At 43.1% G+C, this 18,326-nt stretch overlaps 1 protein-coding gene across 4 annotated transcripts in view; it reads left to right on the forward strand.

Moving 5' to 3' along the window:
- The first annotated feature begins 1,819 nt into the window (after positions 1-1,819).
- The window catches only part of JHY (junctional cadherin complex regulator), an 80,467-nt gene continuing 63,960 nt past the window's right edge, over positions 1,820-18,326 (forward strand). For 2 of the 4 annotated variants that reach the window (XM_045192919.3, XM_045192920.3), the window contains exon 1: positions 4,099-4,673. In XM_045192919.3, coding sequence (XP_045048854.2) covers positions 4,333-4,673 — 341 coding nt within the window. In that variant the 5' untranslated portion in view covers positions 4,099-4,332. Of the gene's footprint in view, positions 1,898-2,009; positions 3,518-4,098; positions 4,674-18,326 lie in introns of those variants that run through there. The other 2 variants (XM_053928844.2, XM_045192917.3) reach the window with 2 other exon arrangements.

The following is an 18,326-nucleotide window of genomic DNA, read 5'->3' on the forward strand; positions in this document are numbered from 1 at the left end:
GTTGAAGGCAGCTACTCATATTTACTTGTGGTTTTCATTGGAATACTATGCAGCATTAAAAAAAAGAAGGAACTCCTACCTTTTGTGACAGCATAGATGGAACTGGAGACTATTAGGCTAAGTGAAATAAGCCAGTCAAGGAAAGACAAATACCATAAGATCTCACTTATAAGTGGAATCGAATGAACAAATAAACTAACAACCAAAATAGAATCAGAGACATGGAAACATGGAGCAGACTGACAACTGAAAGAGGGGAGGGGTATGTGGGAACTGATTGAAAGATGGTGAAGGGATTAGTTAAAGAACATGTATGCATGGCCCATGGACATGGACAACAGTGTAGGGATTGACTGTGGGAATGGGGGGCAGCCTGGGTGGAGGGAGGCTAAGGGGAAAAAATTAAGACAACTGTTATAGCATAAATAAATTTATGCTATAAATAATTTAAATTTTAAAAAAAATCTACTTGTGGTTTGAATGTGAATTTAATTTCTAACACATCGCTTCTTTACTCTTCTCTGAAGCCTTTTTATGTGAAATATTTTACATATACATAAACGTATAGTTTAGTGAATTATTATAAAATAAATATCTAGGTAACCAGCATTAAAAGTCAGGAAATAAAATCTCAAAAGCACTCTCCCCCAAAGTTCTGACCCTGTCTGCCAGAGCTGACCATTCTCCTAACTTTACGATAATCACTACTTTGCTTTTTATTCAGTTTTCTCCACTAAGAATGCATTAGTGAACTTAACAGGTTCATTTTGCCGGCTTTAAATTTTTAGATGCAAAATCATATGATGTGTGTTGTGTTTTGTTTACTCAGCGTGTGTTGCTGAGGTGCCTGTGTGTCGTCTCAGGCAGCTACAGTGCCCTCCTTCTCACTAGCGTGCACTGTGCCAGTGCATGGGACACCACGGTTTAATGAGCCGTCTGTCGTCGTTTCCAGTTTGGGTGCACATAAGCTCCCACTTTTTTAGGGTAAATATCTAAAAGTGAAATTACCGAGTCACAGGATACACATATCCTAGTTACTATCAAACCATTTTTCCAAAGCGGTCGAACCACTTCACACTGCCATGCGCAGCGAGGGGGCCCTAGCTTTCCATCTTCCCCAACTGGGGCGCCGTCAGACACTCTCTGCCCGTCTGGTGAGTATGGATTCATATCCACTGTGGCTTTCATTTGTTCTCTTCCAATTATTAATGAATTAAGCACCTTTTAAATCAATAACAAATATTGACTGGCCATTGGGATTTTTTTTCATTGAATTAATGGGGGCGACTCGGTTAATAAAATTACAAAAGTTTCAAGTGTGCGTTTCCGTATCACATCGTCTGTACACTGTACTGTGTTCACCAGCCCAAGTCAAGTCTCCTTCCATCAGCTTCCGTTTAACCCCCCTTTACCCTCTGCTACCTCTCCCCCCGCCCCCTTCATTTGGATTTCGGTTGTGAAATTCCCGTTCAAATCATTTGCCCATTCTTTCATTGGATTCTTTTCCTTGATTTGGAGTTCTTCAGCTATTCTTGGCGATATTTGTTGCAAATACGTCCTCCCACCCGATGGCCTGCCCTTCCTCACTTCCCCGCTTTGGGAAGTAGGGCTGGCCCGACCGCAGCCTCCCGCGGAGCTCCGCGGGTCCCGGGGCTGCCCCGCTGCCCCATCCTCCGTTCCCACCCGGTCCGCCCGAGCCGGAGGTGTCGCCACCGCGAAGTGTGGCCCTGCCCAGGCGGGGCCAGGCCGGCGTTGCGCGGGACTCCGTCTCCAGGGCAACGCTGGGCGACGCGGGCGGGCAAGGACCCGGGCGGTGCCCGGCGGGGCGAGGGCGGGGCGGCGGCCGCTGGGAGGACGCGGCGCCTCGGGGTCGCGGCAGCGGAGCAGCGCGGGGCAGGTGAAGGCGGTTGCACCCGGAAGGGGTGGGCGGTGCGCCCCGGGGGCGGGGGTCTGGCGGGGAAGAGGGGTAGGGACCCGGGAGAACTCAAAGGAGCCGGCCCCCGACAGCATCCAGGAGCAGGACGAGGCGGGAACTAGGGTCCGAGGGCCTGGGAAGTGGGTGGGGCGGCCGGCCAGCACCTGAGCCGGCTTCGGTGCCCAGACTCCCAGAGACGCTGTGTCCTCGGGTGAGACCGGTCTTGGGCACTAGCCCCGCCGACCCCGGCGCGTACTGGAACTTAAACCGCCCTTGCTGCCCACTGTTGTTTGCCCATCAGAGAAAAAGCAAAGGGACAAAATAAATCCGAACGCCCTATGCGCAGCTTCTGGCCTGTTCCAGAGCAGGGCAACTTTTTCTCTCTCATTTATGTCCGTGAGCGCAAGCGGGGTTCCCTTTCACTGGCCGCAGGAAATTCGTTCCTCCCAGGGCTAGTGGACTAGACCAGCGGTATCCCTATGGGTCTTGTTTACCGAGATTTGTGTGCCTCTCTTCGTCAGGAAGTTCAGTAAAAAAAACTGTTGGGCCGCCAGGGAGCCACCTCCATTACATTTTAAATGCCTTCTTTCTCACTGAGCCGAGCTACAGGCTTCAGCTGCTCCATGGCCCGGCCCGTGTGAGGTTAGGCCTTCGCAGGAGACCCAGCTCTACCTGTGGTATTTGGCTTTGCTTTCTTCCAGCTCTCAAACATCGTTTATCTGTGAACAAAAAAAGTATTTCTTTTACGGACATTTTTTATTGGTTAACTGCAGCAGGCACTATCTCACTTAAGAAGAGAAGTTGAAGAGACTGACTAATGTCATGAAGGAGCATTTTCCAAATTGATATATGACTGTTTTAAGCTTTTTCTTTAAAACCCCAAGTACAGTGACGTGAAGTCTTGCAGTAAAACTGATGTTTTAAAACCTTCAGTGACTTGATTGATTTGCTGCTTTGTAAAAATACCCTAAAAAACAAGTTTTTCAGCTTGCCAACTCTAAATTAATACAGTAGAATGAAATAGACGTTATTTTTAAAGCAAGAGACAATACAGCAAACCAGTCTGTACGCTCAGACAACAATATTTCCATATGAATGTTACCTTTTGTCTGCTTTGTTTGCTAGGTGCTTTCCTCCAAGGAATCGATGATGTTCCTTGGGAACGTTAGCAACAAAGTCAACATAAGCAACGCTGGGAATAGGAATAAGGTCATGTTGTTTAATTAAAATTAGGATCTAGCAAAAAAAAAAAAAAAAACCCGAACAAACCTTTTAAAGCAAATTTTGCAGTAATCTCTGATGTGGAAGGTTTCTGTAATCTGACCTACAGGAAAAAAATGGCATAAAGGCAGTGAGAGAGAAGACAGAGCAGAGAGAAATGCTAGGTGGAGATGAAAGGGAGCACAATTCAAAACCATCATCTCCTTTCGGCCTGCAGTGAGCTCAAAGCACCCTTTCCATAAACCACCTCCGGGGCCTTCTCAATGGCCTTTGGAGACATGGAGGGCTCACTTGCAGTGACACTCTTAAGAGAGTGAGAAGAGGTCCCAGCTGTTATTGATACCAATCTCCCAACACTCCCTGGGACAGCATCTCTTTCAGGTAGGTGGGCATCCGGCCTCTGCTGTGAATTGCTCAGTGGTAGAATGCACAAAATGGCCAAATCTTTTGTTGAACAGTTTTAACCATTTAAAAATATATATATAATACTGTGTTGAGGTTGATCTCCCTGTAACGACCCCCTAAATTACACATTCTGATCTAGTAGCAACCTGGATACCAAAAAGACCTCCAAATGAAGCCAGCCCGTACAGGTCTAGGAACCAAACAGCTTCCCTCTGTACAGGTCTGACTATGGAACCACACTCTTGCTCTCTCTGCCTCCTTTACTTTCCAGAAGACAGACCGTGAACCTGTTTACTGTGTCCATGAATACAACTGAACGATGACGTATTTGTGCCAGTGCCCTGGGTATTTGAAATAAGGCCATCGAAGTCCTGTCCATAATTACCACTTGCTGTGTCCAGGCTTGTCTGTCAGAGGGCCTTGGAAGCCGGAAAAGGAATGTGCTTCCGCAAGCCATTTGATGTCCTCAGTGAAGCGGCCCCTGATTACCCAGGCTGGTTTGAAGCTCTCCGTCGCATGCGTTCCTGCAGAGAGAAAAACACAGTAATATTGCCAATAGCCCTTTCTCTCATACACAAAAGGGTGCACACGAAAGCTGGCAGATAATATAACGAGGTTTTTGTCCTCATCTAAATTTTTGATTAACATTGCAATTAAAGAGATTTCAGTAGTCTCAGAGTAACATAAATATAATTTTTTTAGGTAATGCTTTTGTGAACTACAACTTTAAGTATTCAGCCAACTGCTCCTATCGACAAAAGTATCCCTGTGAATTTTTGTATTTTTTCAAGATGAGTCATAGTAAATTAATTCCCAAGCTCTCTGTTCAATCTCCTGTCTATCATGCCAACTTAAAAGTTCAGTCCGCAAAGTTACCTTTTAAGAAAGAAGACTTACATCTGATTTCAAAAGATTCCCTGGAAGCTGATTCAGAAAGCCTCACTCAAGAGATTAAGTCCCCATCTGAATTTGAAGATAGAGTCCAGGACAACAGTCTGGAGACTGACAGCTTAGAGGAGGAGAGACATGCCCAGGATAGCCTGAGTGAGACAGAAGAGGAAGCAAGCAGAGAGGCAGCTCAGGTGACCGGCAGGGACGGCCTCCGTTCTCGGGACAATGGAGTGAAAAACAGGTAAGAAGCTAGCTTGTTTAAGATAACAGTGGTTTCTGAAATGTTAAATAATTACTGGTCGCGATCCGGGTTGAGAGTGAGGTTAGGCCCTCATAATGAGTCTGTGACGTGTGTGAGCTAGGTCTCCACGCAACAGAGGGCAGCTCAGAGCCGGGCTTTTGGCCACAGTCATTGTTTTTATTAAAAAATATGCAAAAGGCAAGGAGAGGTATTAAGAAAGGCATTTGCGTTTCTTATGTTCCTTATTTCCTGTCCATATTGCAAGCATCTCCACTGCTAGTATAAAAAAGTGCCATAGCTTGGAGTCAGGTGGTCTTGATTTGGTCCAGGCACTGCTGTTTAGTGTATGATTTAGAATAATTACTTAACTCTTTTGCATCTCGCTTTTTCTTACCTGTTAAATGAACCAGCCTGTCTTTCTCCCAGGACTGCTCTAAAGGTCCGTAAAGTGCATTCTGGGGTTAGGTACCTCCCCCAGGGCTTATACAATCATATAAAGATTCAATTGCTAATAATATTTTTGCATCCTCACCTCAGGACATTTTTTCATTGCCTTTAGAGAGAGAGGAAAGGGGGCGGGGAGAGAGAGAGAGAGACAGACATCACCTGGTTGCCTCCCATATGTTCCCCAACCAGAGATCAAACCCACAACCTGGGTGTGCACCCTGACCAGGAATTGAATCTGTGACCTTTTTGGTCTATAGGATAGCGCTCCAACTGAGCCACCTGGCCAGGGCTCTAATAATCAGTGTTGATGAGGCATTAACTGTATGCTATGAGCATAAAGTTACCAAACTACAAGAAAAAAATAAATTTGTGCAATATCACTCATAGTTTTAGTGAAAATATAAATGTGATAGAATATAGAATTTAAAAGCTATTGATTAGAAAGATGTTTTAGTGTGGTGAAGTACATAGAGTCTGAGACATACCGTGGGGTTCAGATTCCCCCACTTACTAGCTGTATGACCTTGGCCAAGTCCACTTAATCTCTCTGTGTCTCAGTCTCCTCATCAGTAACAATGGGATAATAATAATGGTTACCTTGCATAGTAATTGTGACACTAAAATAAATTAGTATATAAAATATATAAAGTACTGAGAACAGAGACCGACTATGTTGTATATGTGTTAGATTGTTTTAAATTAGAGGTAAAATATATTAAGGAAAGTCTATTGGCACTCCTAGAACTTGGGCGGGTAGGGTTTGGGAGACAAGGTAGACTTGGTAAAACAAACAAACAAAAAACCAACAGAATAGAGTGACGTGTGTGGCATAGTAAGGAACCCTGCTTGATGGCAGGGGGTATGTTCTCAGTGTCGGGAAGGTGCGCCGAGTAGGGGCCTGATCATAGGGGCCATACTGGAGTGAAAGCAGCTCATACTCCAATGGGGCACTGAACACAGAGTTCAGATGACTTGTCCAGGAACGCAGTCACAGCGAGGGCTCTTTGGGAACAGAATTTGAGCATGGTCCTCAGCCTTTTTTTCCCTTTCTTCTTTCCATCCTTCTTTCATTCATTGGGAATGGTGAGTTTGAATCAAGCTTACAGGGGATCTCAAAATACAGTATAAGTGATAAATTCTGTCAATAAGGTGCAGCCCTGGTGCTGAGGGCACAAGGGGCTCAGGAAGACTTCAGGCAGCCAGCCACACCTGGCGACTGGGGGGCCTGCCAGGAGGAGAGGATGCAGGTACCTGGGGAGGGCAGTGAGATAAAGCAATGTTTTTATTTAAGTTAATTTTACTGATTATGCTATTACAGTTGTCCTGATTTTCCCCCTTTGTCCTCCTCCACCCAGCACCCCCCACTCCCTAAGGCAATCTCCCCACCATGGTTCATGTCGTGGGTCTTGTGTATAAGTTCTTTGGCTACTCCATTTCCTATACTGCACTTTACATCCCCAAGGCTATTCTGTAACTACCTATTAGTACTTCATAATCCCCTTACCTCCCACCCATTCTCTTACAACTCCCTGCCATCTGGCAACCATCGAAACACTCTCCTTATCCATGATTCCGTCTCTGTTCTTCTTGTTTGCTTAGATTGTTTTTTAGATTCAATTGTTGGTAGATTTGTATTTTTTGCCCTTTTATTGTTGCTAGTTTTGATCTTCTTTTTCTTAAATAAGTCCCTTTCACATTTCATATAATAATGTCTTGGTGATGATAAGCTCCTTTAGTTTTTTCTTACCTGGAAAGCTCTTTATCTGACCTTTGATTCTAAATGATAGCTTTGCTGGGTAGAGTAATCTTGGCTACAGATCTGCTTTTCATGACTTTGAATATTTCTTGCCAATCCTTTCTAGCCTGCAGTTTCTTTTGAGAAACCAGCTGAAAGTCTTATGGGAACTCCCCTGTAGGTAACTAACTTCTTTTCTCTTGCTGCTTTTAAGTTCTCTCTTTATCTTTAAGCTTTGGCATTTTAATTATAATGTGTCTTAGAGTGGGCCTCTTTGTATACATCTTCTTTGGGACTCTCTGTGCTTCCTGGTCTTGCATGTCTATTTCCTTCACCAAATTAGGGAAGTTTTCCTTCACTATTTTTTCAAATACATTTCAATTACAGTCTCTTTCTGGCACCCCTGTGAGGTGAATGTTGGACCTCTTAAAGTTGTCCCAAAAGCCGCTTATACTACCCTCATTTTTTTTTTTTTGGATTGTTTTTCTTCTTCTTTGATTGCTTGTTTTTTTGCTTCCTTATGTTCCAAATCAGTGATTTGATTATCAACTTCATCTACTCTACTGTTGTTTCCCTATAAATTGGTCTTTATTTCAATTAGTGAATCCTTTGTTTCTGACTGGATCTTTTTTTCAGTTGTTTGTTTGTTTTATTTATTTATTTTAAATATATAATCTTTATTATATTTTTTACATTTAGTACCCTTATGTCCCTCTCCCCCCAGCAATTACCACGCTGGTGTCCATGTCCATGAGTTCCTTTTCCTATTCACTCAATCCCTCCACCCTCTAACCTCCCCTCTACTAGTCGTCATCTGTTCTCCATTTATGAGTCTGTCTCTGTTTTGCTTGTTAGTTCAGTTTGTTCATTAGATTCCACAGATGAGTGAAATCATATGGTATTTGTATTTCTCTGACTGGCTCATTTCACTTAGCATAATGTTCCCCAGGCCCATCCATGCTGTTGCAAAGGGTAAAATTTTCTTCTTTTTTATGGCCGAGTAGTATTCCATTGTGAAATGTCCCATAGTTGTTTTATCTACTCATCTATTGATGGATACTTGGGCTGCTTCCATATCTTGGTGATTGCAAATAATGCTACAATGAGCATAGGTGTGCTTATGTTCTTTTGAATTAGTGTTTTTGGTTCCTTCTTATATATTCCCAGAAGTGGGATTGCTGGGTCAAAAGGCAGATCCAATTTTAAATTTTTGAAGTATCTCCATACTGCTTTTCACAGTGGCTGCACCAGTCTGCATTCCTACCAACAGTGCAAAAGGGTTCCCCTTTCTCCACATCCTCACCAGCACTTGTTGTTTTTTGATTTATTGATAATAGGCATTCTGATAGGTATGAGATGGTAGCTCATTGTGGTTTTTATTTGCATTTCTCTGATGGTTAGTGATGTTGAGCATCTTTTCATATGTCTATTGGCCATCTATTTGTCTGACTGGATTGTTTTTTATGCTCTTGAGGTCCTCACTAAGTTCCTTGAGCATCCTTATAACCAGTGTTTTGAACCCTGCATGTGATAGATTGCTTATCTTCCTTTTGTTTAGTTCTTTTTCTGCAGTGTTGATCTGTTCTTTCAGTTGGGCCATGTTTTTTGTCTCCTCATTTTGGCAGCCTTCCTTGTGTTTGTTTCTGTGTATTAGGTAGAGCTTCTCTGACTCCCTGTCTTGGTAGTGTGGCCTAGTGTGGTAGGTGTCCTGTAGGGCCCAGTGGCACAGCCTCCCCATCACCCAAGCTGGGTGCTTGAGGTGTGCCCTCTGTGGGGGCTGAGTGCACCCTCCTCTTGTAGTTGAGCCTTGGTGGTTGTTGGCAGATCAATGGGAGGGATTTATCCAGGCCAGTTAGCTGCAAGGACTGCCTGTGACCACTGACCACCAACCTCCACCCTCTGTGCATAATCAGCTGTGCAGGGGAAGGGTGGTGATGCTCTGACATGGTCTGTAGCTGTCCACTGAGTGCACAGGCTCTGGAGTTTCCTGGGTGGTGTGAGCCAACGTCAGCCCCCACCTATGTTTTGCCTGGGGCCACCCTGCCTGAGCTATAAAGCAATCTGAGATGGCTGCTACTTGTGCTGGGCTGGGAGATTCACAGGTAAAGCCAAGCTGTGAATCTAGTCTGGCTGCCACTAGTGCTGGGCCTGGGGCCACTTAGCAAGAGGTATGAGGGATGGGGGCTCACTGAGGCTGGCTGTTGCTTGCTTGAGAGGATTTACAAGTTCTGAAGCATGAGCCAAGACCAGCCATTTATATGGAAACCTCTCTGTTAACAGCTTGGGTGGGTCTACAAGTTAGGTGGGATCTCCAGGGTAGGGCAAACCGTGTTAACTAGGTTGATGGAGTCTCAAATATGGCACCTGCCTGTTGGCTTCATGAGTGGAGGGCTCAGAACAGGGACAATGGTTTCCGCCTGCCTTTCTGTCTGGGAGAAAGCTGTCCCCCAGCTCTCGCCTTGATGCCAGACACTTTGGTTCCTCCTTGTATGATACTGGTGCCTTTTAAGCTATTATCCCAGTGCTGGACCTCAGAGGGGGTGAATCTGAGTAAGTCCATGTGTGGGTTCTTTAAGAGGAACTGCTTGGAACTACAGAAGTTTCTTCTAGCAACGCAGTTCCCGCTGGTTTTTGCAGCCAGAAGTTATTGGGACTTATCTTCCTGGCACTGGAACCCTGGGCTGGGGCCTGGTGAAGGGCTGGGACTCATTGCTCCTGAGATATCCCTCTTGAATTTTTATCCACCACATGTAGCTGTGGGACCAGCTCATTCTGTGTCTCTGCCCTGCTACTGGTCTGGATGGATGTGATTTCTTTAATTCTGTAATTGTCAGACTTCCATTCAACTTGATTTCTGACGGTTCTGAGTGATGGTTGTTCTATAAGTAAGTTGTAATTCTATGTGGTTGTGCAAGGAGGTGCGCCATGTTTCCCTACGCCGCCATCTTGACCAGAAGTCCCTAGCAATGTTTAAAGAACATTATTCTGCAAGCTGGCACATTTTGAATTAGAAGATAAACACACAAGGGGCAAAGAGACTGCCCATGGTAAAGTCACAACAATGATGAAACGACTAACAGAAACAATATCTCTTTTTATAGACCCATCTGTAATTTCACTTAATTCTTCATTGTCATCCTGTGAGGAAGTACAGTTATGTATTCCCATTGTAGATAAGGAAAATGTGGCTAACAGATGAAGTAACTGGTCTAGTGCCTTAGTGCTGTGAGGGGATATTTGTTGTTTTGCTATTGATGTGGTTGTTTTCTTCTTTTAATTTTGACAAAATTCTAACCTACAGAACAGTATAGAGAAAATGGTTATAACCCTATTACCATATTTGTTTCAGATATATATTTTTAAAGACATAAAAGTTTACTTGCTCCCCATCTCAAATCCATTGCCCTATTTTCCTCCTCAGAGATAACCAATACATAGTCCTTCCTAGCACTCTTTTATTCATTTCTGTCATGGGTAATTTATAATTAGTGCAGATTATATATATATGTATGTATAACGTATACATATGAATTGGTGACAGATTAGGAGTGATGACTGAAGGAGCAGGAGAAGCCAAAGACCACCTTAAAGTTCTAAGCACAATAGCTGGCATTTACAGCGTGCTTATCCTGGCCTATCACGGTGCTAAACGCTTTACATGCATTACATCATTTAATCCTATGGTGGCTCTGGTAGGTGGTCACTATAATGATCCCATTTTAAAGAATGTAGATGAGGCTTAGAAAGGTTATATTATACACATTTATTACATCTAGTGGGTGGTGGAGCAGAAAACTCAGGCAGTCTGGTTCTGCGCTTTAAACCATGTTTTTCTTATGGCTCTAATCTAAGGGAGTCATTCTCTCAGTGATAAACTGTAGCCGTTTTATTTATGGAAATGAGGGCATCAGAAAGGAAAGCTCTTTGGTGAGGGACAGGTATTCTTATCTGTACATTAACATGAAGAAACCAAGCCAAGGATTTGTTAAGTGACCTCATTTCCCCAGTGTTGAGTTTTTCCTCTTTGAGATGTTTCTCAGGGACCCAACTTTAACCTTTCTCTTTACCCAAGGACAACGTAAATACTACTCAGTATATTTGAAAATAAAGAGTAATACTTACAAAAATAAAAATTATGGTTAGGGCCTTGGCCTTCTGATTCAGAGGTCCTTAAATGATGCTATTATTCTTTGATTGATCAGCCTTGGAAGTGTTTAATGGTAGATTATAATGCCCAGGGTTCGAACGGGTTATACATCGCACATTAGGAGGACAGGTCTCCACTACAGTGAACACAGAACTGAAGCATTCAGCTAAATAATGCCTCAGAAATAATATCCATGTGAGTGTTTAGTCATCGGCCCTTTCTCTGCCTACCTAGGTCTGGAGAGCTTGCCTGGGTGTGTTGTTGCTCAGATCTGCTAGTTTATGAGCCGTGAAGGAGACAAATTGATATCACTCTCAATATAAAATTCAAGTACGCTTTCATTTCTGTGAGGTAGGTGGCATTCTGGGAATTGTAGTTCAAAAAGCTAGTCAAAGTCTTGTCTTAAAACCAGGGAAAATCTCCTTCTTCTTGCTTTTATAAACAACATTTTTAAAAGTTGCCTGACGGGGTAGGTTAAAAATAGTATAGGAAATGGAGAAGCCGAGGAACGTATTGACATGAACTAAGCGGGGGGAATGCTAGAGGGAATGGGGGCACCGAGTGGAAGGGGATAAAGGGGAGAAAAAATGGGACAACTGTAATAGCATAATCAATAAAATATACTTTAAAAAATAAAATAAAACCTGCCTGACAAATCCCTCGAGCCCTGCTCTTGGGTTTTGATGTTACTCCAAGCAATTACTCCTTGTACGTCACCAAAGCCAAGCCATAGTTCAATGTGCATGGATTAGAGAAAACGTTTTTCTTAATGGAAATTGGAGCTGCACCAACTGTAGTGAATGACTCAAGAGTGGAGAGAGGGTCTTCACATGATAACCCATCGATGCCCCTCCAGAACTAGCCTTATGACCCTCGGCGCTCACAAAGAACAGATCAGTGTCATTCCTAGAGCATTAGAAATAACTGCTTCAGTCCGGGGCCTTCTGAAACCCTCTGTGTTTTAAAAAGATCAGAGAGCAGCAAAACGGTGCCTAGTATATGTGTTTGTATATGTATGTAGTCTTGTTCACAGGGATACTCGAGGGTAATTAGCTACCATTTGCAGAACTGTTTGCTTTACACTGCCGTCTCACTTACCCTACAGGGGCCTCTTAGATAGGCATTATTACCCCCATTTTGCAGCTGAGGCACTGAGGTTTGGGGAGGTGTGTAAGTGTACGTAGTTATTGAGAGGTGGAGCCTGAGCCTCTTAATTATACGTATCTAGATAGGCAATCAAGGCAGATCTGATGAAAGATTCCATTTTACTACCCAACAAATATTAACGGTATAATAATTTTAATGTGGACTAAGCCAAGGCCAGAGTACAGATGCATGTAGAATTACTCATTTTATTAAAGTCATCCCAATTTTGAAGGACTCTGTGCCCCCGGAATAAATGAGCATTAATTGCGTCTTCCTTAAGGCAACAGGGTCGTAGTAGCCTCCGTTCCTCCTCCTCGCCTGGGAGACAGAGCTGCTTTGTTGCTCGAGGTCTGCAGGTGTCTTCCTCTCAGCCCCTGGGAACCACCACCTGTGCAGAAGGTTCCCGATTCTGTCTAATAAACCACCTTGTGCCAGAAATTCCTGGGCGGGAGGAAGGCACCATGAGCAATTAAAAATTACATTAAATAGTCAAAATTGTCTGAAAGTAGGAAAGAGACTCAGTAATAACAACCTGCATTTTTTACTGTTTTGTGGCGGTATATAATTTTTCCACGCAAATGCTTTCCTATATATTGTTTCAGATTAATAATACGGTAATCAGGTGGAGTGTGGAATGATGGTTTCTAGGACTTAAACAGCAGTGCTGGATAACCAGAATGGATAGTGGGTAAGGGCCAAAACTCCGCATGGTCACTACCCCTCAGACCTCCCGGACTGCTCTGTATAGCACAGGGGAAACACGTAAGCTGAGGATAGCCTACTGTCTCTCATAGGTGTGGAGATTTTATTTCTGTTTTTTTTGAACTGATGGGGAGCATAAAAATGACACTTGAGGCTAGGTCTAATATTCTATTATTAAGAACATCTGAGAGTTTCCAGGAGTCAACTTTCATTTCTTTTGGTTTCCAGCAGTATTCATCCATGTTGATTTCTATTGTTTTTAGGATAGATTGCTATCAAGTACATTACGTTACATACCTTATTCTAGGGATTTCACAGTATTGGGGGATAGCTACTAGCATCGTGGTTTTTTCAGATCACACAGGAATGTAAGTGTATCAGAAGCGTGACTTTTGGTGAGAGGTATTAGTCATTCCTGTGCTGTGTCCGTTCATTTGCCCCCGTTCTGCACTCCTCAGAGCAGGCAAGGTGCCGTCGTACCAGAGGAGCAGTCAGAGGAGGGATTGGAGAGTACGCCAGGGCATGGATGGTGTCTGTTACGGGCAGAGTCCCCGCCAGAAAGCTACAGCCACAGGGATTCCTTAGGTTTACTGCCTTTCGAGAACAACTGTTTCCTTTCTAGCTTATTTCAAAACAGGGATGCATTGCTATGTTAAAATAAGTAAATAAATAGTGAGTTTAAAACCTTACAAAGTGTAATTTGAATTTATATCACCTGCAAGCACATGAGTTCATTAGGAGAATTAAGACTCTTACTATCCTGGCTGGTGTAGGTCAGTGGATTGAGTGCTAGCCTGCTAAACCAAAAGGTCACTGGTTCAATTCCCAGTCACGGTACATACCTGGGTTTTGGGCCAGGTCCCCAGCAGGAGGCACATGGGAGGCAACCACACATTAATGTTTCTCTCCCTCCTGTCCCCTCTGTCTAAAAATAAATAAATGAAAATATTTTAAAAAGGATTAAATTAAAGGGATAGTTGAATTCATGAGCTTTATTGTTTTCTATTATTTCCACTGTGACAAGTTTGAAAATAGAGAAAGCTGTGATAACTATAGTTTTTAATGTATTGAATTTAAAATAAGTGCTTTTCCTGACACTTCCCATAGATTGCCAAATTTCACATGATAGGCCCAACCCAGTTACTACAATAGTGGAGTTTTAGAGCCGTTGGGGCTCTTAAAGTTCACCCTGGTCCCCTTATCATACAAAAGAGGAAACTGGTGCCTAGGGTAGCTGGAGACTCACTCAGGTTCACACAGCTATAGTCATTGGCAAAACCTGGCCTAGGACCCAAATGTCAAGACCTGCCCCTTGCTTTTCCCATGATGTCACAGCTACCTTCAAACTCCAGTGCTGTGAACATCTGGCTTTTAAAATGCAAGAAATTCTATCTAAAGTCCATTCATGTGTTACGCTATCTAAAGAAAATTTAACATCCCAAAATTGCGTAAGTCTGGGTCCCTGACTCTTCGCCCTTATTTCTAGAGAATGAAAAGAACACCAAAGCCTCCCGGGTCTGGCAGAGCGCTGTAAACTCTCACTGAATGCGACGAGCTGCGTTCTTAGATGCGGAGTCAGACGGCATTCCCTTTGTGAAAATACAGTGTTGGCTGCACAAAAGACGAACTTAATAGAATTGAGTTACTAGAATTTCACATGGCAAACACTGACATGCCCTCTTTAGGCAATTTATTTTCACTGAACTCACAGATTGTCCTTGAACCAAGACCGTTACTAACAAGTCTATTAATGCGGGACAAATATCTGGTTATTTTTCAGCCATAAATTTGGTGTCAAAGAAAAGAAAGGATTTTAGTTGGAATTATCCAGATTATGTGATTGCTGTAAATAAAATTCACTAGATAACAATCCAGCCCTTCAGTCTCGTGTATTCCCACAGGCAGTCTTGGGCCTTCAGTTCATTAAACCACCTTTTATCTATTAAAATGTTTAATTATTTTGTCAGAATAAATGCCTGCATTAAATGAAATCTTCTGGGTTGTAAATACCTTTCCCAAAGCATTCCAGTGTATTTGAGGAACCATTTTATTTCATAATTGCAAAAGTCATTTTTTAATCATTTGGGTTTTTATTTGATTTACTTAAAAGCTGTTGATAAAAGATTAAGAAGAGCATAGAATTCAGAAATCCTTGGAAACAGTTATCAATTTTATAGTTCTTAAAGAAGCATTAAAAACTTCACACTTAAATAAAGATTGAATTTGCTGTTCATATGCATGAAAGATTTAATGGCATACAAATTGGCAATAATTGTTCTATTTAAAGGGATTAAATTAAACCTAAATCAATAATAACATGTGCAGTTTCAATTTAACCGGCTACTTTAAATAAAGTAGCAAATAAATAACTGCTAAATGATTAATAGCAATGCTTTTATTCACCTTCTCAACAGGCAAAATGGCCAGTTATGGAAAATTTTATTATGTGTGCAAAGGATGTTAATTGTGCTAGAAACATGCTCTAATTTTAGTAATTTTTTGACTGAATACTATACTGAATATGAGGCTTTTCATTAAATGGAGATTTTATTTTGTTTTGTTTGAAGTTGTCACAGTCATTAATCAAATGTGGTCCATTAAAGCCAGCAAGTATCATGACCCATGCATGAGAGACCCCCGCCCCTTCCTCCCTGCATCCGCTGCTAACCCGGCATCTGAAGAGGAAACCTGGCATCTGTTGTCTGAACGCTAACAAAAGAGTTCCGTACTCTCTGTCCGTGTAGCGTTTCTATCAAGCGCGGAGGAAGAGAGGTGCACGCTCTGTGTGAGGATGGTTACTGATGAAGGGGCACTTCACACTCGTTTTGTCCCGGTGTGTTGACCTGGACCACGAAACACAATTGAGCATCTCAGCACACAAGCCCCGTACAATGGGGTTCTTCAGTGTCGTGTTCTATTTCCACCGTTAGACTTGCTTCTGTAAAGGAGTACAGCTTTCTGTGCTCCTCATTTGGCAAAACATAACCTCCCATTTGTTCCAACGTATGATTTCCATCTAGAAAGGGAAGAGGGGATAGTGTGAGATAGTTGTCGGGTGTAAATGGTAAAGTGTAATTAATGCTCTGTTGAGAGCTGCATTTTCAGATTCTATCTTGCATATACACATTATTAGAGTGTCTCTTCAAACGATTGGTTCAAAAACATTTTTCTTAGCCAAAGTTGTTCATTTTGTCTGATTTGTTTCAAAACCTCTGTATTTTCTAGATTATACTCTAAACATCACTCTTGCTTCTGTGGGCATTTAAGAATGGAAATTTACTGGTGTGGCTCGGTTGGTTGGAGAATTGTCCCAGAAACCAAAAGGCTGTGGGTTTGATTCCTGGTCAGGGCACATACCCAGGCTGTGGTTTCGATCCCTGGTCAGGGCGCCTACAGGAGTCAACCAATCAATGTTTCTCTCTCACGTTGATTTTTTTTTTTCTTTTCTCCCTCTTTCTCCCTTCCTCTCTCAATGAAAACAAAATGTCCTTGGGTGAGGATTAAAAAAATATAAATTTGTTGCGGCTAGAATTTCTGAAGGTCTAAGTAGTTTGATTCTCCTACTTTTATCTTCCTCATCATTTTTCAGCAGTTCTTAAAATATTTCGTCATGCAGAGACACATTTCTTAATTTCATTTCCTAAATCACACTTTTGACAGATTTTTCCATGACATTTAAGTCGTGTTAAAAATTGGATTTTTAAACGTGTGAATTTTTTCAGGCCACTAAGGTGCCACTTAGGTAGGCATCACAAGACAGCTTTGTACCCTGGCAGTAATGTAAGCTCTGGGGAAAGATCCCCGGAGGCCCAGCAGCGGGAAGCACAGTACACAACAATGTTGCCTCCTGGCCACTGAGGGTAACACATGGTGAGCCAGCGACCAATGAGAGAGCTCACTGAAGGGCTCTCAGAGCTTGCCCTCACCGGGTCCTTACTCTGTGTTGAGGGCGTAGTCCTAAGCTTTTATGCATGTATAAATTTGCTTAATCCTCTCAACCACACTCTGAGGTGGGTACTATTATAAACCAGCCCGTGTTATTGGTAAGGAAGTGGAAGCACAGAGAAGTTTACTGACTGGCCCATGCACACACAGTAACTGGTAACACCAGGAACTGAGTGCCGGCAGTCGGATTCCAGAGCCCTCATCCTGAGACACTCTGCTGTGCACCTTCTCAGAACCAGAGTGCTCCCCGTGGCCACTCAGAGAAGCGCAGCACCAGGGAGTGTCCATGGGGCTGAGGAAGGTCCACACCATGACTAACTAGATGTCATGCCGTAGTCAGCCGGTGCTGATTAAATACGATGGCCAATCTGAGTGCTGGTATTTTCAGTAGTATTACTGCGCAGATGGAAGTCGGAATCCATTTCCTTCAGTCATTGAAGACCAACTACTTTTTTTAACAGTAGACATTCCTTGGTTACTGAGTCTTTTGTGAGTTTATCATAGGATCATAGAACAATAGCGTTGGAATGGACTTTGTGATATATTCTAGCAACTGAATCTGGAAATAAGAGGTTAACATGTTTTCAGTAACAAAGTTATGTCCTCCTATTTTAAATACCCATAATATTCTACATGTCTTTACCTATCTAATTTGTTAGCCGATCTTCTTCACTAGCACCCGAGGTCCATCAGCCTGCTTCTGGTTTGCTCACCACTCCATCTTCAGTGCCTAGTACCTGGGGAGCCGCTCAGTACATATCTGTTGACTGGCCAACTGACTGATCAATTCGCTAACTTCCCTGTGGCAATGCGTGCTTCACTGCCACCTTTGGGAACAGCTGCATGATTAAGGGCCACCTAATGGACAGGAGCCAGGTCTTGGGACAGATTGCCAGGTCTATATCATGGCCCCTCCATGTGTTAGCTCTGTGGCCTCGTGAAAGTTACATGAGCTCTCTAAGGCTCAGTTTCTTCATCTATTAAATGGGGATAATAATAGTCCCAACCTCATCGGGCTGTTCTAGGAAAAAAACCAGAGATTCACTGTAAGCGTTCCCCAGATCAGCACCCACGTCCTTCTCCATGACTAAGGAGCAGAACAGTGATCCCCATGACATGGGTCACTTTGAAAGGTTGCCAGTCCCTGCTTTAAACACCACGAAGGACGACCTGTTCTAACACCTTCCAACCCACCCCCCAAACCCTTACAAAGCCTCTGTAGATAATTCCTTTCCAAAGCTCATCATTTTCACTGTCCAAAAGTGTTTGTGTTACTACATCTTTGCTCTCTCATTAAATTGGTTTTGCTAATTAAATTCAAACTCTGAAATTAATTTGGTTGAGCCAAACTCCTTCACAGAGCAAAGCCCTTCAAGATATGACCTCTCCCTAGTTCTGAGCTCCACTCAACTCTCCCTGCTCCCACCCTCCATTTCACCCACACAGAATTTGTTCTTGGAAAGTACCATGTTTTCTTTGCCCTCCATTCTTTTTCCATGTTGTTCCCTCGGCCTGGCACACACTTCCTGCC

Source organism: Desmodus rotundus, chromosome 7 (assembly GCF_022682495.2).
Source record: "Desmodus rotundus isolate HL8 chromosome 7, HLdesRot8A.1, whole genome shotgun sequence".
NCBI lineage: Eukaryota > Metazoa > Chordata > Mammalia > Chiroptera > Phyllostomidae > Desmodus > Desmodus rotundus.